At 45.4% G+C, this 23,664-nt stretch overlaps 1 protein-coding gene across 2 annotated transcripts in view; it reads left to right on the top strand.

Annotated features, from left to right (window-relative positions):
• LOC147105506 (uncharacterized) overlaps window positions 1-23,664 on the top strand; it is a 48,199-nt gene that overhangs the window by 3,660 nt on the left and 20,875 nt on the right. For both annotated transcript variants that reach the window (XM_086009925.1, XM_086009924.1), the window contains one exon: window positions 20,764-21,403. In XM_086009925.1, the coding sequence (XP_085866051.1) occupies window positions 20,764-21,403 (640 nt within the window). The remainder of the gene's footprint in view (window positions 1-20,763; window positions 21,404-23,664) is intronic.

Raw genomic sequence — 23,664 nt, 5'->3', positions numbered from 1 at the left:
TGTGTTTAAACAATCAAACTACTGGTGCTCACAGTGCCATTAGCCAAAGCTGCTAAGTCTTGTCTACCTCCTTGCAGCAAGCTTAAGAGGAGTATTGAGGGAGCTGCAGGAGCAGGTCACTTGCCTATTATCAACCTCAAAAGGGAGGATGGGGAAGACCGTAACTTCAATGTTGAACAAAACTCATTCAGGAAATTGTATATTCATGTGGTTTAAGAAACCATTTGGGTACATGCACAAGGTACATTAGGTGATATTGTTAATTGCCAGTGATGGCAATTTAATTGCTGGTAGCTTGATTCTACAAAGCCCAAAACCGAGTGGCTTTCATTGATGACCAGCGGAGTAACATTCCTATTGCAACATGCATTTTGAGTTTGGGCAGGCTGAGGAAACTCTGATTCTGGCCAAAAGCTTGTCAAAGAAGTAGGCTTTTAAGGAAGATCTTAAAGGAGAGGTGGAGGGGTTTAGGGAGGGAATTCCAGAGCATGAATCCTAGATGGTCGAACGGGCTGCCTTCAATGGTGTATTGAAGGGAGCCGGAGATTCACAGGAGGTCAGTTAGAGGAACACAATTCTGGGGAAGTGGGTTGTAAGCCTGGAGTAGGTTGTAGATGGAGAGGTGAGGCTATCAACAACAACTTGTATTTATATAGCGCCTTTAACACTGTAAAACGTCCCAAGGCGCTTCACAGGAGTATTGTAAGATGAGAAAAATTGACACCGAGCCACATAAGGAGAAATTGGGGCAAGTGACCAAAAGCTTAGTCAGAGGTAGATTTTAAGGAATGTTTTAAAGGAGGAAAGAGGCAGAGGTGTTTAGGCAGGGAATTCCATGCTTGGGGCCCAGGCAACAGAAGGCACGGCCACCAATGGTTGAGCGATTATAATCGGGGATGCTCAAGAGGGCAGAATTAGAGGAGCGCAGATATCTGGGGGGCGTCCGAGATTGGGGGGGCCACGAGATTAGAGATAGGGAGGGGGGGTAAGGCCATGGAGAGATTTGAAAACCAGGATGAGAATTTTGAAATCCAGGCGTTGCTTAACTAGGAGCCAGTGTAGGTCAGCGAGCACAGGGGTGATGGGTGAACGGGACTTGTTGCAAGTTGGGACACGGGCAGCTGAGTTTTGGATGACCAAGTGTACAGAGGGTAGAACGTGGGTGGTCGGCCAGGCGTGCATTAGAATAGTCAAGTCCAGAGGTAACGAAGGCATGGATGAGGGTTTTAGCAGCGGATGAGCTGAGGCAAGGGCGGAGGTGGGAATAGCTGGTCTTGGTTATGCCACGGATATGTGACTGGAAGCTCATTCCAGGGTCAAATATGGCACCAAGGTTGTGAACAGTGTGGTTCAGCCTCTCGGATGTTAGGGAGAGGGATAGAGTCAGCGGCGGGGACTGAAAACGATGGCTTTGGTCTTCCCAGTATTTAATTGGAGGCAATTTCTGCTCATCCAGAACACACTTTCTGACAATTTGGAGACTATGGAGGGGTAATAATAAGAACATAACATAAGAAGCAGGAGTAGGCCATACGGCCCCTCGGGCCTGCTCCGCCATTCAATAGGATCATGACTGATCGAACCTAGACTCACGTCCACTTCCCTGCCCTCTCCCCGTAACCCCTAATTCCTTTATCAGCTAGGAAACTGCCTATCTCCGTTTTTAATTTATTTAATGTCGCAGCTTCCACAGCTCTGGGGTAGCAAATTCCTTAGATTTACTACCCTCTGAGTGAAGAAGTTTCTCCTCATCTCAGTTTTGAAAGGGCAGCCCCTTATTCTAAGATTATGCCCCCTAGTTCTAGTCTCACCCATCAGTGGAAACATCCTCCCCGCATCCACCCGATCAAGTCCCCTCACAATCTTATGTTTCGATAAGATCGCCTCCCATTCTTCTGAATTCCAATGAGTAGAGGCCCAACCTACTCAACCTTTCCTCATACGTCAACCCCCTCATCTCCGGAATCAACCGAGTGAACCGTCTCTGAACTCCCTCTAGAGCAAGTATATCTTTTCTTAAATATGGAAACCAAAACTGTACGCAGTATTACAGGTGTGGCCTCACCAGTATCCTGTAACTGAAGCAAGACTTTGCTGCTTTTATACTCCATCCCCCTTGCAATAAAAGCCAAGATTCCATTGGCCTTCCTGATCACCTGCTGTACCTGCATACTAACCTTCTGTGTTTCATGCACCAGGACCCCCAGATCCCTTTGTACTGTAGCACTTTGCAGTTTCTCTCCATTTAGATAATAACTTGCTCTTCGATTTTTTTTCTGCCAAAGTACATAACCTCACGCTTTCCAACATTATATTCCATCTGCCAAATTTCTGCCCACTCACTTAGCTTGTCTATGTCCTTTTGCAGGTAGAGCGAAATGGTGGTGAGGTAGAGCTGGGTGTTGTCGGCGTAGATGTGGAAACTGATACTGTGTTTTTGGAAGATGTTGCCAAGGTACAGCATGTAGATGAGAAATAGGAGAGTGCCAAGGATAGACCATTGGGAGGACACCAGAGGTAATAATAGAGTGGGAAGAGAAGCAGGTGATTCTCTGGCTATGATTTTAGATAAGAATAGAACCAGGCAAGTGCAGTCCCACCGAGCTGGATGACGGCGAGGTGTTGAAGGATGGAGTGGTCAACCATGTCAAAGGCTGTGGACATGTCAAGAAGGATGAGGAGGGACAGTTGACCTTTGTCACAGTTACAAAGGATGTCATTTGTGAGAGTTGTTTCGGTACTGTGGTGGGGCAGAATCCTGATTGGAGGGATTTAGACATGGAGTTGCAGGAAAGACTGGCACAGATTTGGGGAGGTGGCAACACGTTCAAGGACTTTGGAGAGGAAAGGGATGTTGGAGATGGGGTTGTTTTTTTTGAGAAGGGGGTGATGACAGCAGAGGGGGACAGTACCTGAGGAGAGAGAACTGGAACAATGTCGGCTAGCATAGGAGCCAGAAAAGGAAGTTGGGTGATCAACAGTTTGGTGGAAATAGGGTTGAGGGAGCAGGAAGCTGGTCTCCTGGACAAGATGAGCGTGGAGCGGTCATGAGGAGAGATCGGAGGGAAAGTGAAGAAAGATGTGAGTTCAGGGCTAGGGCAGGGGGGAACCTTAGAGTAAGTTTGGCCTGGTGGGCTAAGGGAAGTGGCAGAGGCAGCTGAATGAATGATCCCAATCTTGGAGACAAAAAAGTCCATGAGCTCCTTGCACTTGTCGGTGATGAGGGTGGAGGAGACTGGGAGATGGGTTTAAGAAGACAGTTAGCAGTGGATAATCGAAGCAGGGGTTTATCTTTGCATTCAGAATGATTCTGGAATAGTGAGCTATTTTGGCAGACGAGAGCAGGACCCGATAATGCTTTATGTAATCCAGCCATGGGGAGGGGTTGGGGGTGGGTACTTGATGGGTGGTAGAGGACAAGATTTTTAAATGAGGGTGGAGTAAGGTGAGGTGCTCCTTTTTGAGGTGAAAGTGTTGGAAGAGTAGGGGGACAGACCAAGGTGTGATTTGGTGATGAGAGCCACCACGGTGGTCTGAGCGGGGCAAGTGGTGGAAGGTATAGCCAGGCGGGGAAGCTTTTAAGGGTAAGGTGTCATCACCCCTCAACCAAGTTTCAGTCAGGGCCATGATGTCGATGCACTCATCCACGATAAGCTCATGGATGGCAAGGGCCTTGCTTGCAAGTGAACGAACATTCTGGAGGGAGATGCGGAGAGGGTTGGTGATGGCTGCCCCACTGCCAGCGTCCACAGGGTCAGCACTTGGGTGGGTGGCTGGGGAGGAGATTGGCGAGATTTGCCCCCAGTGGGTGGGACAGTTGGGGTTGCTGCCTATAAGGAGGCGGCGACGAGTGCCTCGGTTAGGCACTTCGTAGGATGCCAAGGGAGGCAGAGGGAAGCTCTTATCCAAGAGGGAGTCGAGCCTGGGACGGCAGCTGAAGAGTAATGAAGGATTGGGGTAGGGATTTGGGAGGGCAGAGTATCTGAGAGGAGCGATGAAAGGAGGCATGACGTCTGGAGGAAAATGAAATTAATGGCTCGAGTCTGTAGAGGCAGCCAAAGTGCGCATGGACACTGGGAAAAGCTCAAGTTACATAGTATGTAGTAATTAATGGGAGATAGCGAGATTAGTAGGGAGACCAGAGTCCGAGGTTCCATGGAGGGACAAAGCTGACTTAAGCAGGACAGAGCATCGACTAGCCGCTGTTCAAAGCAGGCGAGTGAAGTCCAGAAGCTATTTGAAGGGTAGAGTTTGAGGATGGAGGTTGTTGCTGTAGAAATGCGAGTCGGTAGCGGTGCAGAAAGATGATGGCGAAATTGATGCAAGTTGGAGATCAAAGTGGTGGAGAAAAAGTAAAACCACAAGCCAGCGACCAGCAAAGCTGAAAACCAGGAGAACGAGTCACTGGACAGCAAGTGAAACAGCAGCTGCTAGTTAGAAGCCAACAAAGCTGAAAAACCAGTTGAGCAGAGACATGGCTGCAGTTTAAAAGTAAAACCTTTTAGCAGCAGAGCTAGTGGTAAGTAAGTTTTCCAATGTAGTCCAGTGCAGACGCACGGTGGTGTAATCCAGTGTAGCTCAAAGCAGAAACTTAGTCTAGAAGTCCAGGCGATCGGAAATCCAAATTCAGCAGCTTACGACTTGCAGTGACTGAAGAGCAGAGTCACAGCAGCTGAGTCAAACAGTGTAGTCAGTAGGGTAGCGTAGTCCTGTTGGCCGAGGAATCCAGGTGATGGCAGTCAAGTTTCAGCAGAGTTCTGGCGGTTGAGAGCTCAGTGAGAACAAAGACGTGCAGGGTCAGGGGATGGGCAGTGGACTCTGCAGGGGTAGGTTTAAACTTGTAGCTTGGGCTGAAATGCCTTCACTATCAGAGCCAGGGTGTCTTAAGCAATGGAAGAAAGGGCAGTGGATGACCCAGGATACAGTAGAAAAGTGCAGCTCAGTAAGGAGCTGCCAGCCCAGGAACCATCTTTGAAGTTGAGAAGGAATTTAAACACGTCATTGGGGGACCAGGAGCCAACATGGGTCCGCAAGGACGGGGCAATTGGGGAGTGGGACTTGGTGCAGGATAGGATACATAGAAACATAGAAGATAGGAGCAGGAGTAGGCCATTCGGCCCTTCGAGCCTGCTCCGCCATTCAATGAGATCATGGCTGATCATCCAAATTCAGTACCGGTCCCTGCCTTCTCCCCATATCCCTTGATCCCTTTAGCCTTAAGAAATATATCCAACTCTTTCTTGAATATACTTAATGAACTGGCCTCCACCGCCCTCTGTGGCAGAGAATTCCACAGGTTCACCACTCTCTGGGTGAAGAAATTCCTCCTCATTTCAGTCCTAAATGGCTGACCCCTGATTCTGGACTCCCCGGCCATCAGAAACATCCTTCCTGCATCTAGTCTGTCCAGGCCTGACAGAATTTTATAGGTTTCAATGAGATCCCCTCTCAATCTTCTAAACTCCAGTGAGTATAAGCCCAATTGACACAATCTCTCCTCATATGTCATTCCTGCCATCCCAGGTATCAGCCTGGTGAATCTTTGCTGCACTCCTTCCATGGCAAGAATGTCCTTCCTCAGGTAAGGCGACCAAAACTGCACACAATACTCAAGGTGTGGTCTCACCAAGGCCCTGTACAACTGCAGCAAGACATCCTTGTTCTTGTACTCGAACCCTCTTGCTACGAAGGCCAACATACAATTTGCCGCCTTAACCGCCTGCTGCACCTGCATGCTTACCTTCAGCGACTGGTGTACAAGAACACCCAGGTCTCTCTGCACTTCCCCTTCTCCCAATCTATTGCCATTCAAATAATCTGCCTTCCTGTTTTTGCCACCAAAGTGGATAACCTCACATTTATCCACATTATAGTGCATTTGCCATGTTTCTGCCCAATCACCCAACCTGTCCAAATCGTGCTGGAGTTTCACGACATCCTCCTCACAGCATACCCTCCCACCCAGCTTTGTGTCGTCTGCAAATTTGGAGATATTACATCCAATTCCCTCATCCAGATCATTAATATATATTGTGAACAGCTGGGGTCCTAGGACCGATCCTTGCGGTACCCCACTAGTCACTGCCTGCCACTCGGAAAAGGACCCGTTTATTCCAACTCTTTGCTTTCTGTCCGCCAACCAGTTGTCTATCCAAGTCAATACCTTGCCCCCAATCCCATGTGCCTTAATTTTGCATGCTAATCTCTTATGCGGGACCTTATTGAAAACCTTCTGAAAGTCCAAATACACCACATCCACTGGTTCTCCCTTATCTATTTTACCAGTTACATCCTCAAAAAATTCCAGTAGATTAGTCAAGCATGATTTACCTTTTGTAAATCCATGTTGACTTTGTCCGATCCAGTCACTGCTTTCCAAGTGCTCTGCTATTACATCTTTTATAATGGACTCTAGCATTTTCCCCACTACCGATGTCAAGCTTACCGGTCTATAGTTCCCCGCCTTTTCTCTACCACCTTTTTTGAATAATGGGGTAACATTACCCCACAAGCCATAGTGTTCTGTATGATCTAAAGTTTAGGAGCATGGGAACAGGAGTAGGCTGTTCTGCCATTTATGGAGGGTGAATGATGGGAGTCTGATTAGGAGAGCATTAGAATAGTGGAATATGGAGGCAACAAGGGCATTGAAGAGGACTTCATCAGCATATTGGGTAGAGGGAGGTGAAAGTAGGGCGTCTTTGTGATGACGATATGGGGTCGGTAGGTCAGCCGGGGTCAATGAGAATGCTGGAGTGAACACTGGTTCAGCCGGAGATGGTAGCTGGGGAGGGGGATGGAGTTGTTGGGAAGGGTCTGAAGTTTGTGGCAGAGGCCGATGGATTTGGGTTGGAAAGTGGTGGAGCTGGGTGTCAGCGAACATGTTGGAGGACTAGGGGCTGGAAGAGAAGCCATTTCTGGAGATGGTCTGACTAGGTGACAGTGGAAATAAGCAAGGGCCACTGACCTGGAGTGGAGGTTGCTGTGGTCCATGTCGAGGGCTGCAGAGATAGACGAGGATGATGGCTATTACACCAGTCACACTGCTGAACATTAGACTTAAAGGGGGCAATATTAGGGGCAATGAGTTGCAGGGAAGAGTGTGGGCAAGGCTAGAGGTGAAGGAGTGGTTGAGCAAATCAATGGCTGCAGAGGTATCGCAGTGAATGGAGGGCCAAACGGTGTTTGAGTGCAATTATAAGCAACTTGGGAGTTTTTTAGGGAATGAACACCAGTGCGGTGGGAAAACAAGTGGCGAGGAATGTAAGAGTGATCAGATGTCAAAAGTACACCAGAGCGTAAGAAATGGGAGCAGAAGTAGGCCATTTGATAAGATCATGGCTGATCTCTTGCCTCAACTCCACCTTCCTGTACTATCCCCATATCCCTTGATTCCCTTAGTATCCAAAAATCTATCGATCTCTGTCTTGAATATACTCAACGACTGAGCCTCCACAGCCCTCTGGGGTCGAGAATTCCAAAGATTCACAACCCTTTGAGTGAAGAAATTTCTCCTCATCTCATGGCTGACCCTATATCCTGAGACTCTGGACACCCTAGTTATAAATTCCCAGCCAGGAGAAACCTCCCAGCATCCACCTTGTCAAGCCCTCTTAAGAATTTTATGATTCTTAATGAGATCACCCCTCATTCTTCTAAACTCTAGGGAATATAGGCCTGGTCTAATCAGTTTCTTCTCGTAGGGCAATCCCCTCATCCCAGGAATCTGTCTAAAACCGTTGTTGCACTCTAAAGGCAAGTATATCTTCCTTTGGTAAGGAGACCAAAACTGTACACTACTCCAGGTGTGGTCTCACCAAGGCCCTAATATAATTGTAGTAAGACTTCCTTACTCTTGTACTCCAATCCCTTTGTAATAAAGGCTAACATACCATTGATTTCCTAATTGCTTGCTGTATCTGCATGTTGACTTCCTCTGATTCATGTGCAAGGACACCCAGGTCCTTCTGCATACCAACATTTCCCAGTCCCTCGCCATTTAAAACAAATTCTGCTTTTCTATTTTTCCTACCAAATGGGTAACTTCACACTTCTCCACATTATATTCAGTATGCCATGTTCTTGCCCACTCATTTAACCTGTCTATATCCCTTTGCAGCCTCTGTCCTCCTCACAGCTTACTTTCCCACCTAGCTTTGTATTGGCAGCAAACTTGGATACATTGCACTTGGCCCCCTCTTCTAAATCACTGATATAGATTGTAAATAGCAGAGGACCAAGCACTGATCCTTGCAGTGCCCCACTAGTTAGTCTGCAAACCTGAAAATGACCAGTTTAGTCATACTGTTTTCTGTCTGTTAACCAATCCACGAATTACCCCAATGCCATGAGCCCTAATTTTGTGTAATAACCTCTGTGTGGCACCTTACTGAATGCTTTTTGAAAATCTAAATACACTACATCCACTAGTTCCCCTTTATTTATCTTGCTAGTTACAACCTCCAAACTCGAACAGATTTGCTAAGCTGAGATGGGATTTAGCCAAAGTGGACTGGAAACAGCTACTTGAAGGTAAATCAGTGTCAGCAGTGGGAGGCACACGAGGAGATCCTGAGGGTTCAGAGCAAGTATGTTCCCTTCAAGAAAAAGGGTGGGACTAACAAATCTAGAGCTCCCTGGATGTCGAGGGACATACAGGGTAGGATAAAGGGGTAAAAAAGGGAGGCTTATGACCGATATTGAGGGCTCAATACTGCAGAGTATAGAAAGTGCAGGGGTGCAATTAAAAAGGAAATTGGAAAGCAAAGAGCATGAGAATTTTGGCAAGGAAAACCCAAATGTTTTATAAATACATTTAAGAGCAAGAGGATAACTAAGAGTAGGGCCTATTAGAGACCATAAAGGTAATCTGTGTGGAGGTGAAAGATGCGGGTATGGTTCTTAATGAATACTTTGTGTCTGTTTTCACAAAGGAGAGGGGCGAAGCAAACCTTGCAATCGGGGAGGAGGAGTGTGAAATATTAGATGAAATAAACAGTGAGCGAGGAAGTATTAAGGGGCTTAGCAGCTTTGAAAGTGGATAAATCCCCAGGCCTGGATGAAATGTATCCCAGGCTGTTGAGAGAAGCAAAAGAGGAAATAGCAGAGGCTCTGACCATCATTTTCCAATCCTCTGGCTACAGGTGTGGTGCTGGAGGACTGCTAACGTTGTACCTTTATTTAAAAAGGGATGGATCGAATAATTAGGCCGGTCAGCCTAACCTCAGTGGTGGGAAAATTATTGGAAAAAGTTCTGAGGGACAGGATAAATCTTCACTTTAGAAAGACTTGGATTAATCCGGGACAGTCGGCATGGATTTAAGGGAAGGTCTTGTCTGACTAACTTGATTGAATTTTTTGAGGCGGTAACGAGGAAGGTCGATGAGGGTAGTGTGTTTGATGTAGTGTATATGGATTTTTAGCAAGGCTTTTGATGAGGTCCTACATGGCATACTGGTCATGAAATAAAAGCCCATGGGATCCAGGGCAAAGTTGGATCCAAAATTGGCTTGGAGGCAGGAAGCAAAGGGTAATGGTTGATGGGTGTTTTTGTGACTGGAAGGCTGTTTCCAGTGGGGTTCTGCAGGGCTCAGTACTAGGTCCCATGCTTTTTGTGGTATATATCAATGATTTTAGGCTTGAATGTAAGGGGCATGATTAAGAAGTTTGCAGATGATACTAAAATCGGCTGTGTGGTTGATAATGAAGAAAGCTGTAGACTGCAGGAAGATAGCAATGAACTAGTCAGGTGGGCAGAACAGTAGCAAATGGAATTCAATCTGGAGAAGTGAGGGGTAATGCATTTGGGGAGGGCTAACAAGGCAAGGGAATACACATTAAATGGTAGGACACTGAAGTGTAGAGGAACAAAGGGACCTTGGTGTGCAGGTCCACAGATCCCTGAAGGTAGCAGGCCAAGTAGATAAGGTGGTTAAGAAGGCATATGGAATACTTGCCTTTATTAGCTGAGTCCTAGAATACAAGAGCAGGGAGGTTATGCTTGAGCTGTATAAAACACTAGTTAGACCACAGCTAGAGTACTGCGTGCAGTTCTGGTCACCACGTTACAGGAAAGATGTGATTGCATTAGAGAGGGTACAGAGGAGATTTACGAGTGTTACCTGGACTGGAGGATTTTAGCTATGAGGAAAGACTGGATAGGCTGGGTTTGTTTTCTTGAACAGAGGAGGCTGAGGGGAGACCTTTATTGAAGTGTATAAGATTGAGGGGCCTAGATAGTGGACAGGAAGGACCTATTTCCCTTAGCAGAGGGGTCAACAGCCAGGGGGCATAGATTTAAAGTAATTGGTAGGGGATTTGAGGGGAAATTTCTTCACCAGAGGGTGGTGGGGGTCTGGAACTCTCTACCTGAAAGGGTGGTAGAGGCAGAAACCCTCCACGCATTTAAAAAGTGCTTGGATAGGCACTTGAAGTGCCGTAACCTACAAGGCTACAGACCAAGAGCTGGAAAGTGGGATTAGGCTGGAGAGCTGTGTCAGTCGGCGTGGACACAATGGGCCAAAAGGGTCTCCTTCCTTGCTGTAAATTTCTATGATTTGTCAAACACATTTCCCGTTCATAAATCTGTGACACTGCCTAACTATTATGATTTTCTAAGTGCCCTGTTACCATGTCCCTAATAATAGATTTTAGCATTTTCCCTACTATTGATGTCAGGCTAACTGGTCTGTAGTTCTGTTTTCTCTCTTCCCCCTCCTTTTCTTGAATAGTGGGGTTACGTTTGCTACCTTCCAATCCGCAGGGGCCGTTCTAAAATCTAGGGAATTTTGGAAGATCAAAACCAATGCATCCACTATCTCTGCAGCCACCTCATATTTTAAAACCATAGGATGTAGGCCATCAGGTCCAGGGATTTGTCAGCTTAGTCCCATTAATTTCTCCAGTACTCTTTGCTAATACTAATTTCTTTAAGTTCTTCATTCTTGCTAGACCCTTGGTTCCCCACTATCCAGAGCGTTATGTCTCCTACTGTGAAAATGGATACAAAGTATTTTAATGTCTGCCATTTCCTCATTCCCCATTATAATTTCTCCTGTGTCTGCCTCTAAGGGACCTATGTTTACTTTTGCTAATTTCTTCTGTCACATGCCTATAGAAGCTGTTTCTTTGTCTCTTGCTAGTTTACTTTCTTGGTCATCCTTTGCTGAATTCTATAATCCTCCCAATCCTCAGGCTTACTACTCTGGCAACATTATAAAGCTCTTCCTTTTAATCTAATACTATCTAACTTCCCTTTTTAGCCATGGTTGGACAAACTAATCCTGTGGGGGTTTTTATTACTTGGGATTGTATATTTGTTGTGAATTATAAATTAATTCTTGAGATGAGCAACAGCAAACATTTAGTGTCATCTTTTAATCTGGTTTCGGGGAGGATGTTTCCCTTGGCTGGGGAGTCTAGAACCAGGGGTCACAGTCTCCGAATAAGGGGTTGGCCATTTAGGACTGAAATGAGATTTCTTCACTCAGGGTGGTGAATCTTTGGAATTCTTTACCCCAGAGGGCTGTGGAGGCTCAGTCGTTGGGTATATTCAAGACAGAGATCAATAGATTTTTGGATATTAAGGGAATCCAGGGATATGGGGATAGTGCAGGAAAGTGGAGATGAGGTAGATCAGCCATAATCTTATTGAATGGCGGACCAGGCTCAAGGGGCCAAATGGCCGCCTACTCCTATTTCTTATGTTTCCCAATCTACCTTGGTCAACTCGCCCCTCATGCCTACAGTTTTTTGTTCAGATTTGAGATCATGGGAGATGGAGGTCAGGGGGATAGCCATGAATATAGGCAGGGCAGTGAATTCAGATGAGTGGACAAGGGGAGCTGAGATGGAGATTGAAATCACCTGAGGATGAAGTCACTCGGTGCAGAGGCTGACCAAGATCTCAGAAGAAACTGGGAGGGAAGAGGGTAGTGGACAACAAGGTTTTGAATGTGGCATGGGGGTGGAACAAGGTGACTTGTTCAAAGGTGGCAGAGACCAAGATGTGCCTTGGTGATCGCCACACTACCACCAGTGATTTGGGTGGGGAGTTGGTGGAAAGTAGCCAAGCAGGGAGATTTCAAAAGTATGATCATCCACATTATGATCACCGATGCCAAAGGGCTTGTTTGCAAGTGAACAGATGTCTGGAGATAAATGTGTGATGTGCAGGCAGAGTCCAAGTGGGTGGGGTGACTGGCACCAGAAGGTGGCTGGCGAGATTAGCGGCCAGCATGTATGCTGGGTGGGAAGGTCAGTGAGTGGTTAGGATGCAGCTGTTGGATTTGCACTTTCAGGAGCCATGTAAGAAAGCTGTGGGCTTATTCAAGGGGATTCAAACCTAGCGTGGTCCCAGGAGAGTAGGAAGACCGTAGTAATGGATTGGGATAGGGTTTGGGTTGGCAATTGAGCCAAGTTTGACTTGAGTTAAACCATCTTTCAGCTCTCTACTGCTGATGCAGCTGTGTTACTGCAGCTTGACATACATTGCTAGGGTGAGATGAAACTGGGTGGGAAACTCCTCGTGTAGCATAGTCCTGTTTTGCTGAATGGCCTGTTTGTGCTGAATTCTATATGATGACTTGCTTGAGGGAAGAAATGAAAGGTGGCATGGCTGGGTGATAAAGGGAGGGAAAGGGCTGAAACCAAAGAGCTGGAAGTATTGGGCTTGGGTCTGGTAGCTTGCTGTAAAGCAAGTTTCAGTCCATTTGGGAGATCTGCTGGGTAATCTGAAATGGACAAAAATGTCAAGTAGAAAGGACAGTCTCATTGTAGTTTGGGAGTTGGCGGCTAAGAAACTAGCTGTTAAAATTTACATTGTTTGAGGTACCTGATTGTTGGCTGAATCGCTGCTGTATCTGATGAAATAGGCTTAGGATTAATGGATTTTTGGGGATATGGGCGAAGCGATTGCAAGATGGATAAGCACAGCCATTGAGGTTATTGAAGCTCCTCCATATAGAAAGATCTTGCATTCTTCCTTCCCTGTCAGCATTTAACTTGAATCAAAGTTTTTTGCCTCTAACCTACCCAAAAGTTCCATGTGTTGATCACTGAAGAACTCGGACATCAGGTCTTAATTTGCATTGCTACTTTGAATCTGGCTTTTTGTCCTACTGTTGTGGTTGAGCTTCAAGTGTTCCAGCTTTACCTTTCTCCTATTTTAAATGCATCTCATCAGGTCTGACTGTCTTCGAGGTTCTACACAGGATTAAAGAAATTCATAGATGCCAAGATACTCTGGATGAAACTTGTGAACTGCTGTCACTGAATATTGGGAGCTAGCACTAGATTGGACATGGGCTAGATTAGTACCTCTCTTCGATAGGACTACAGGAAACTTTGTGCTATCTGGAGGTTGAATGTCCGGCAACTTCGATCTAACGACAGAAATCAGCAGCCGTTTTGGTTAGGTTTTTTTTCTTCTAGCATTCTTTTCACAGGCAGGCTCTGGAAAGCGTCTTTGTAGCTTAGCAACAGCTTCAGAGACGCTTCCAAGCTACTGGGCCGAGTGTTTACAAGCTGTTGCTGAGCAACAGTCTTTGTTGTCCGATACGGAGATGAAAAGCTCCTATCTGATAACATTGACGCTGGTCTAGCTGGAAGTTTTGAGGCAACGGCAGTAGCTCGGTCCCGTGGGTGCCGGATAGCACAAAGTTTCCTGTAATTCTAATCCAGACAATTACAGACACAACGGTCTTCAGTAGCTTCACTGACTCAAACTGAGTTATTTGTCTGATGTAGCAAATAAGTTGGTGGTTTCAGAGAAGCGAGGGGAAATCTTGTGACCAGCTTCCCTGACTTTGAGGCAGTGTGCTTTCACAGTAGAAATCAATATGTTCAACTTAAGATTCCAGAAAGCTTTTGATTAAAAGCAAAATACAGCAGATGCTGGAAATCTGAAATAAAGACAATGCTGGAAATACTGAAGTGGGTCAGGCAGCATCTGTGGAGAGAGGAAGAGTTAATGTTTCAGGTCCATGACCTTTCATCAGAACTGGAAAATGTTAAGACGTAACAGGTTTTAAGCAAGTAGAGGCAGGAAAAGGGGATGGCGGAAAAAACAAAAGGGAAGATGTGTGCTAGGATGAAAGGCAGGAGAGATTGAATGGCAAAAGGAGTGGTAATGGGATAAGTGAAGAAACAAGATTGGTCTAGAAGAGGTGTAAATGGGAATAGCAGCATCAACAGCTGCTGTCTGGGGAAATGGGGGCAGAGGTTCTGATCTGAAATTGTTGAATTCCCTATCGAGTCTGAAAGGCTGTAGTGTCTAATCAAAAGATGAGGTGCTGTTCCTTGAGCTTCATTGGAACAGTGTAGGAGGCAGAGGACCGGTCCGAGCGGGAGTGTGGCAGCAAATAAAAATGACAGGCGACCATAAGCTCGGTCACACTTGCAGACTGAACGTAGGTGTTCACCCAATCTGCATTTGGTCCCCCCCAATGTAGGAGACTGCATTGTGAGCAGTGAATAGTCTACTAAATTGAAAGAAGTACGAGTAAATCGCTGTTTCACCTGGAAGGAGTGTTTGGGGCCCTAGATGGTGGAAAGGAGAGGTAAAAGGGCAGAGGCTTCTCCTGTGCTTACACAGGAAGGTGCTGTGGCAAGGCTCTGTTTGGGAGGGGGGTGAAGTAGTGTTGGGGTGATTGTGGAATGGACCAGGGTGTAGCTGAGGGAATGGTCCCTTTGGAATCCTGAAAGGGGGAGGGGAAGATGTGTTTGGTGGAATCAAGCTGGAGGTGGTGAAAATGGCAGAGGATGATGCGTTGAATGTGGAGGCTGGTGTGGTGGAAGGTGAGGACAAGGGGAGCCCTATCGTGATTCTGGGAGGGGAAGGGGTGAGAGCAGCAGTGTGGGAAATGGAACACTGTCAAGGGCCCTGTCCTCCATGGTGGAGGGGAATCCTTGGTAAAGGCAGACCTATCAAACACTAGTGTAGAAAGTGGCATTGTCCAAACAGATGCGACTGGGAGAATGGAATAGTCCTTACAGGAAGTGGGGTGGGAGGAAGTGTAGTCAAGCTTTTAATTAAGTTCCTCACCAAAGCCTGTTAATGAAATTGAAACTAAAACTTGGATGCAGATAAGAAATTGGCTGGAGTATGAAGTAGTGGGGATGTACTTGCTCTGAAGTGATGTTGGGGTGTGAGTCAGTATCTGTGGAATGCTCAGATTGGTAATGAGACCCCCTACTGTTCATAATCTACATTAACTATTTAGACTCATGCAAGCTGGCAAATTTTCAGACTGGAGGGGGAAATTAGTGAGAGGAAACTGCTATGGATCTGAAAAAGGTGTAAATGGGGGGAAAATAGTGACAGATAAAGCAGTAATGCAAGTGCTGGGTACTTCACCTAGGGACAGAAAATATCATGCTTATAACTATGGTGTAGAAATAGCTGAAGAGGATCTGGGTGTGATACACCATGTCAAGTCAGAGGAAACAGCAATCTGAGTGTGTGGACTTAGTAAGTATAAGTTAAATGTACAGTTCCCTGATCGGACCGCGCCTTGAATAGATGCAAGAGAAATCGTCAAGCCCTGGTAGTGCTGCAAAGGACCATGAATTACAAGACTACAGAAACTGGAGGTTAACGGAGCTGACTGAAGTCACAGAAGTAGCCTAAGTCTTAAAAGTATTGAATGGTAACACTAAGACAAATAGAGAGCCGCTTTATGGCAAGGCATTGTGCCACAAGAAGTTGTAGATTATAAGGGTGATTGCCAGAAAGAGCTTTGTGAAGTGATCATGTTTTTGGATGTGGGCAGCACTGGCAAGGTAGTATTGCCCATGCCTAGGAACCCTGAGCCTGTTTACTGGTAATATGGGAGGCAGGCCAAACTGGATGGGGGTGACTGGGTCCCTTCCCTGAAGAGGGATTGGGAACCAGGTAGGTTGTTACAACAGGAAATGCTGGAAAAACTCAGCAGGCCAGGCAGCATCTGTGGAGCGAGAAACAGAGTTAACGTTTCAGGTCGAAGACCCTTCGTCAGAATTTGATTAGATGTAAGAGAAATCTTCAAGCCCTGGTAGTGCTGCAAAGGACCATGAATTACAAGACTACTGAAACTGTTTTTACAACAGTCTGGCTGCTTGCATGCATGTTTTGATGCTGGCCCAGATTTATTGAATTCTTTTAAAGGTAGTTACTCAGACTGGCAAAGGTGGGAAGTGGTGTTCCACAAGGATCGGTGCTGGGACCACTTTACGTAAACTATTTGGACTCTGGAATCAGAAGTACAATTTCAAAATTTGCCGACGACACCAAATTGGAGTGTCGTTAATAGAGGAGGACTGCAACAGAATACAGGAAGATGTTAAACATGCTAAATAGGTGTAATTGGCAAACTACAATATAGGTAAGTGTGAGGTGGTACATTTTGGTAGGAAGAATGAGGCCACATACTCCTGGGTGGGGGTCAGCAGGATTAAGTATCTAAAATGGGGTAGAAGAGGAGCAGAGACATCTGGGGGTACAGATACACAAATCACAAAGTAGTGACGCAGGTTAATCAGGCCATTGGTTTAAAAAAACCATAAGCAAAGCACTGGGGTAATTTCTAGTGGGATAGAATTGAAAAGCAGACAAGTAATAAACTTGTATAGACCACGCTTGAGTACTGTGAACAGTTCTTGTCTCCCTATTATAAAAAGGATAGACACACTGCCGAAGATGCAAAAAAGATTTACTAAAATATACCCGAACCGAGAGGTTATACTTAGGAAAGATTGTACAGCCTGGGGCTCTTTCTCTCTAGAAAAGGTAAGACTGAGGGGTGGGTGACCTAATAGGTCTTGAAGATTATGAAACGTTTTGATAGGGTAGATGTAGAGATGTTTCCACTTGTGGAGACCAGAACTAGGGGCCAGAATATAAAGTAGTCACTAATAAATACAATGGAGAATTCAGGAGCAACCATTTCACCCAGAGAGTGGTTAGAATGTAGAACTTGCTACCACAAGGAGTTGTTGAGGTGACTAACATAAGATTCATTTAAGGTGAAGCTAGATAAAATTCTGATCGGATTAGAGGGATATGTTGGTGGGGTTAGCTGGAGGGTGAGGAGGCTCCTGTGAAGCATGGACCTGTTGGGCCTTACGGCCTGTTTCTGAGCTGTAAATACTATGTCCTTTCACATTGCCATAGTGGGATTGAACTCGAGGTAGCACACTGGCATCTGAGTCAGATGATTGTGGGTTCAAGTTTCAGTCTATCGAGACTTGAGCACATAATTGCAGCTGACACTGCAGTGCCGTTCTGGGGGAGTGCAGCACTGTCGGGTGTAGTCTTTCAGATGTGACATTGAACAGAGGCTGTCTGCCCTCTAGTGGATGTAAAAGATCCCATAACCCTATTTGAAGAGCAGGTGCGTTCTCCCAGTGTCCTGGTTAACATTTATCCCTCCGCTACCATCTCAAACAAATTACCCAGTCATTTGTCTACTTGCTGTGTGGGATGTCACTCTATGCAAATTACCTGCTGTATTTTTGTACATCATAATCGGGCAATGTGAGGTCATGAAAGGTACTATATATAAATGCAAGTTTTTACGAACTCCTGGGTTGCTTGTCCAGTACCATTACCACTAGGCTACTATGGTTCTTCTGGGTAGGTAGTTGAAAGAACAACTGTAGACTCGTTCAAGGTACAGGAAACTTTTTTTTGCACTGGCGTGGTGCCGGTTTATCAAAGTCTGGATTACAGAGGTATAGTAAAAGGCACGAGAGCCCCGTACAAGGCAACAAATCCAGGCTTCCCTGTTGCTTAGCAACAGGTGCAGGAACCCCGGTTACACAGCCACAGATCCAGGAACGGCCACTAATACAAGAGGACATTTTTTTATCCGGCACCAGTGTGGTGCCGGTTTATCAGTCGGGATTAGAGTTATAGTTAAAAGGTACGAGAGCTCTGTACACAGTAACAAATCCAAGCTTCCCTGTTGCTTAGCAACAGCTGCAAGAAGCCTGACCATAGGCCAAGCGTCCCTGTTGCTTAGCAACAAGTGCAGGAAAGCCTGATTACATAGCCAAGAATCAAGAAACTGCCACTAATGTGAAGAAAAACTTAACTGAACCTACTCCTGAATTTTGCCAGTTAACCGAGATTTCTGGTTGTTTGGGTGCCGGTAAATCGAAAGTTTCCTGTAGTTGGATAACCTGGAGGGGGAGGTTTTTTTTTTAATTTCATTTTCCCCCCCCCCCCCCCCCCCCCAACCCCCCAGGATGAATGAGCCAAGTGGAATGGTCTTTTTTTAAATTCACTTATGGGATCTGGGTGTCACTGCCAAAGCCAGCGTATTGCCCTTGAAGGTGGTGGTGAGCTGCCGCCTTGAACCGCTGCAGTCCGTGTGGTGAAGGTACTCCCACAGTGCTGTTAGGTAGGGAGTTCCAGGATTTTGACCCAGTGACGATGAAGGATTGGTGATCTATTTCTAAGTCAGGATGGTGTGACTTGGAGGTGATGGTGTTCCCATGCGCCTGCTGCCCTTGTCCTTCTAGATGGAAGAGGTCGCGGGTTTGGGAGGTGCTGCCGAAGAAGCCTTGGCGAGTTGCTGCAGTGCATCTTATAGATGGTACACACTGCAGCCATGGTACGCCAGTGGTGGAGGGAGTGAATGTTTAAGGTGGTGGATGGGGTGCCAATCAAGCGGGCTGCTTTGTCCTGGATGGTGTCGAGTTTCTTGTGGTGTTGCAGCTGCACTCATCCAGGCAAGTGGAGAATATTCCACCTCACCTTGCTTGTGCCTTGTAGATGGTGGAAAGGCTTTGGGGAGTGAGGAGGAGAGACACTCGCCGCAGAATACCTAGCCTCTGACCTGCTCTTGTTGCCACAGTATTTGTGGCTGGTCCAGTTAAGTGTAAGATCTTTACGATCTCTGAGTTCTTGGACAAGACACCAATAGCCAGCAGCCAGTATGTTTGAGCAATAGATCAAGATTTATTAAGCATACAGCGTAATATACTTAATATTAGGCGATAGTTTTAACGAGTAGCTCGGAGCCCTGGGTCTCTGGAACCCCTCGGACACAGATGATGTCGTCTTAAGTCTGTTCCTTTGTCCTCGCTTTACGTCTGTGAAACTGTTTGAATATCGAGGTTTTAACCCATTCCTTATGAACAGTTTGGTTGGCCAGTGTCCATATATGGACTTTAACAAAATCACCTTTTTTAATTGGTTCTAATGGTCAAAATACAATTGTCACTCTGGTTAAGGCTAGTAACTCCTTTTCCAGTACATTTCCATTAACCTTGTTCTACTGTCGTGTTGTCTTGTTTATGGCTTTTCACCCCATTGGAATTTACCATATCTTTCATTTCATGCCTCAAGCAGTACAAGGCCTTTCTCTACACCAAGGGCCCAGATCATTTCAGCACTGTTTCACTAGTCTTGATGTATCCAGACTATCTCACTTTAATCTACCAGATAAATACCTTAACTTCCATGATCTCTCATTTATTGGAATTTATACTAATTATTCTTTAAATATTGTTAGAATTTGATTAACAGAACTAATTGCAACAGCATTATAATATGTTTTTCTTAGCAATTTAATGATTTAACCTTCACTCGCAGTCTGTGGCTGTTATCAAAACTTAGTCAAAACTGCTTTTGACTGTGCAGCTACATTTTGAACAAGTTTTCTAGTTACCCAGGAGTAATTATGGGTAATATTATTTAGTCAATGGCTACACTTGAATTTATACATATGATTCTTGTCTACTAAATATATTTAAATATCAGCCTTTCGTACATAAGTTTCTGGTCAATGGTGACCCCCCCCCCCCCCCCCCCCCCCCGCCCCCCCCCAGGATGTTGGTGGGGGATTCAGTGATGGTAATGCCGTTGAATGTCAAGGGGAGGTGGTTAGATTCTCGCTTGGAGATGGTCATTGCCTGACACTACTGGGTGCGAATGTTACCTGCCACTTGCCACTTATCAGCCCAAGCCTGAATGTTGTCCAGGTCTTGTTGCATGTGGGCATGGACTGTTTCATTATCTGAGGAATTGTGAATGGCGCTGAGATCTGCAGTCATCAGCAAACATCTCTATTTCTGACCTTCTGATGGAGGAAGGTCATTGATGAAGCAGCTGAAGATGGTTGGGCCTAGGACACTGCCCTGAGGAACTCCTGGGGCTGCAATGATTAATCTTCAATCACCACAACCATCTTCCTTTGTGCTAGTATGACTCCAGCCAGTGGAGCGTTTCCCCCCCCGATTCCCATTGACTTCAGTTTTACTAGGGCTATTTAGCTTGTTAAAATTTCCCATCATTATTGAATGCAGTTCCAGTTGTGGGCTTGTTAACTTGAACACGAGATGGAGCTCCTCTGCCATGGAGAGAAAAGGAGGCCAGGTGGCGAGCTGTGATCCCCTGCACCATACAGGGGAGGGGAGGTGATGGTGCAAGTTGCTCTGCCCTCTGCAGGCTGCCAAAGGAAGGTTCTGTAATTTTTGTTTTTTCTAAATTGGGGTTTGTGGAAGAATTGGCTCTTTCAGCTTTGAGACTTCACCGTGCAAGAGCACAACTCTAGCCATCAAATGAGTCTAGCTGTGCGGGAAGTGAGTGAAACGATCCCATCTTGCGGGGTTTATAAGGGCCAGAATAGAATCTGCATGAAGGTTCCACCATTGTAACTAAGCTGAACAAAGTAAACCATAAAGTTTCTTTGCTACTCCTTCATGTGGAAACATCCAATGGTATTTATTAATGCTTTAATTGCTGGGTTTTTTTACTTTAACTTTGGCACTGTATTTTAGGTTGCACAGACCAGTAAGAGGTGCCTGGTGATGACAAATAGTACTGCAACTCGGACACCTAAAAAGTGTGCTGAAAAGCTATTTGTAGAAGGTAAAGCCTACTCTCCTTGCCCAAGTCCAGCTTTGAAAAGAGTACACAGTAAAGAGAAGTCCCTGAACTCTACAAAAACAGCAGCTGCTGCTACCAGAAGATATTTGCAGTTGCCGTCAAAAAAATATCCTGCTGAAGAGTCAAAAAGATTGTCTAAGTCAAGTGATTCCAGTGCGCCTCCTGCTAAAACAAACTGCCGTGCTGCCAAACATCGTCATTGCCCTTCAACTGTCCCAGGCTCTTCTCGCTCTCGTCATTCTCCAGCAATGAAGAGAGCAAAATCGTCAAGCTCTGAAAGCTTGCAAATTGCCAGTAGTTCAAATTCAAGTCGTCCTTCAGTATCTAAAGCCAACAATGCACATCTGAAGAAAAATGAGCGTACAGATTCAGTGACGCCGCCCTCTGGCTTTGGATTGTGCACGGGTGCTTTTGCAAGCTCCTCTGCTCTGACGTCTGTAGACTCTTCTCCAAACTCTGCACTGGCCATCTTAGCAAATGGTGCAAGCGACTGGATTAATCTCCTGGAGGATGATGATGATGAAACAGCGGGTAGGTTCCTGTATCTTGTCATATTTTTGCATGTTAAATTGTGCAAGGAGGTTTGCCAAATGCTGTAGCAGTTTACTAGTTAATGCCTGACATCGGTAGTGGGGAAATTGCTAGAGTCCATTATAAAAGATGTAATGGCAGAGCACTTGGGAAAACAGTGACAGGATCGGACAAAGTCGACATGGATTTACAAAAGGTAGATCATGCTTGACTAATCTACTGGAATTTTTTGAGGATGTAACTAGTAGAATAGATAAGGGAGAACCAGTGGATGTGGTATATTTGGACTTTCAGAAAGCTTTCGATAAGGTCCCGGATAAGAGATTAGCGTGCAAAGGTAAGGCATATGGGATTGGGGGTAAGGTACTGACTTGGATAGAGAACTGGTTGGCAGACAGGAAGCAAAGAGTTGGAATAAACGGGTCATTTTGAGTGGCAGGCAGTGACTCGTGGGGTACCGCAGGGATCGGTCCTAGGACCCCAGCTATTCACAATATATATTAATGATCTAGACAAGGGAACTAAATGTAATATCCAAGTTTGCAGATGACATAAAGCTGGGTGGGCTGTGAGGAGGATGCAGAGAAACTCCAGTATGATTTGGACAGGTTGGGTGATTATAATGCATCTGCCCAATGTGGATAAATGTGAGGTTATCGACTTTGGTGGCAAAAACAGGAAGGCAGATTATTATCTGGCAATAGATTGGGAAAAGAAGTGCAACGAGACCTGGGTGTCCTTGTGCACCAGTCGCTGAAGGTAAGCATGCAAGTGCAGCAGGCGGTTAAGAAGGCAAATGGTATGTTGGCCTTCGTAGCGAGAGGGTTCGAGTACAGGAGCAAGGATGTCTTGCTGCAGTTGTACAGGGCCTTGGTGAGACCACACCTTGAGTATTGTGTGCAGTTTTGGTCTCCTTATCTGAGGAAGGATGTTCTTGCCATGGAGGGAGTGCAGCGAAGATTCACCAGACTGATATCTGGGATGGCAGGAATGACGTATGAGGAGAGATTGGGTCGATTGGGCTTATATTCGCTGAAGTTTAGAAGAATGAGGGGAGATCTCATTGAAACTTATAAAATTCTAACAGGACTAGACAGACTAGATGCAGGAAGGATGTTCCTGATGGCAGGGGAATCCAGAACCAGGGGTCACAGTCTAAGGATAAGGGGTAAGCCATTTAGGACAGAGATCAGGAGAAATTTCTTCACCCAGAGAGTGGTGAACCTGTGGAATTCTCTACCACAGAAGGCAGTTGAGGCCAATTCATTAAATATATTCAAGAAGGAGTTGGATATATTTCTTAAGGCTAAAGGGATCAAGGGATATGGGGAGAAAGCAGGGACAGGGTACTGAGTTTAGATGATCAGCCATGATCACATTGAATGGCGGAGCAGGCTCGAGGGGCCGAATGGCCTACTCCTGCTCCTAACTTCTAATGTAATTTTGAACTCTGATCAAATACTAAGTCAGTCCTAGCTAAATTTATCTTTGGCATGAATTTAGTGTAGAATTACAATGTTCCAGTACAGAATTCAGCCCATCAAGTCTGTGTCACTCTCCATATCCTTTTTTAACAATGTTTAATCAACTATAATTCCTTTTAGGGTTTGTGGACTCTATTTTAAGATTGCAGTAGAATTCCACATTCTAACCACCAATTATTTTTTTCCCTTAACTTTTTTTTGATATAACCTTGTGACTGCTGACCAGTGAAAACAATCTCTCTCTTGAGCACTCCGGCCACTTCACTTCCACTCTACTGACAAAAAAGCCAAATTAACACACTCCATAACAAATTCTTTACCTATGGTAGCATCATAGAATATTGGCACTCTAGAATGCGTGACTGTGGTCAATTAATGAACTACATAATGTAAGATTTAAGAAACCATTACCTTGTGTGGACCCACTAAAATGTGCATTTAATTGCAGTCTACTCTTTAAACTCATAATTTGAATTACTGTACTAGCTTAATTTAAAGCTCCTGTACTTTAATTTCAATTGCTTAGTTCCAATTCCTGGATGATCTGAAAAAGGGCTTTGAATTAATGGGAGTGAAGTTCCCAAAAGATTACCAGGACATTTTTCTTGCAATAAATATTGCAGAGTATTTTCTGTCTTCAGCTGATTGGGTGAAGCATTGACACAGGCTGACTATGTAAATCTTGATGCATTAATTTTTTCTGAATATTCAGTAGGTCCTTTCAATAACTGCAGTATCTACTTGCTAAAACAATTAGTGGCTCTCCTATGGCATATT

The sequence above is a fragment of the Somniosus microcephalus genome, chromosome 17 (assembly GCF_052327205.1).
Source record: "Somniosus microcephalus isolate GS21.2 chromosome 17, FLI_Smic_1.0, whole genome shotgun sequence".
NCBI lineage: Eukaryota > Metazoa > Chordata > Chondrichthyes > Squaliformes > Somniosidae > Somniosus > Somniosus microcephalus.
Note: the sequence above shows the minus strand (reverse complement) of the source record. Positions and strands in the feature narration are given on the sequence as shown.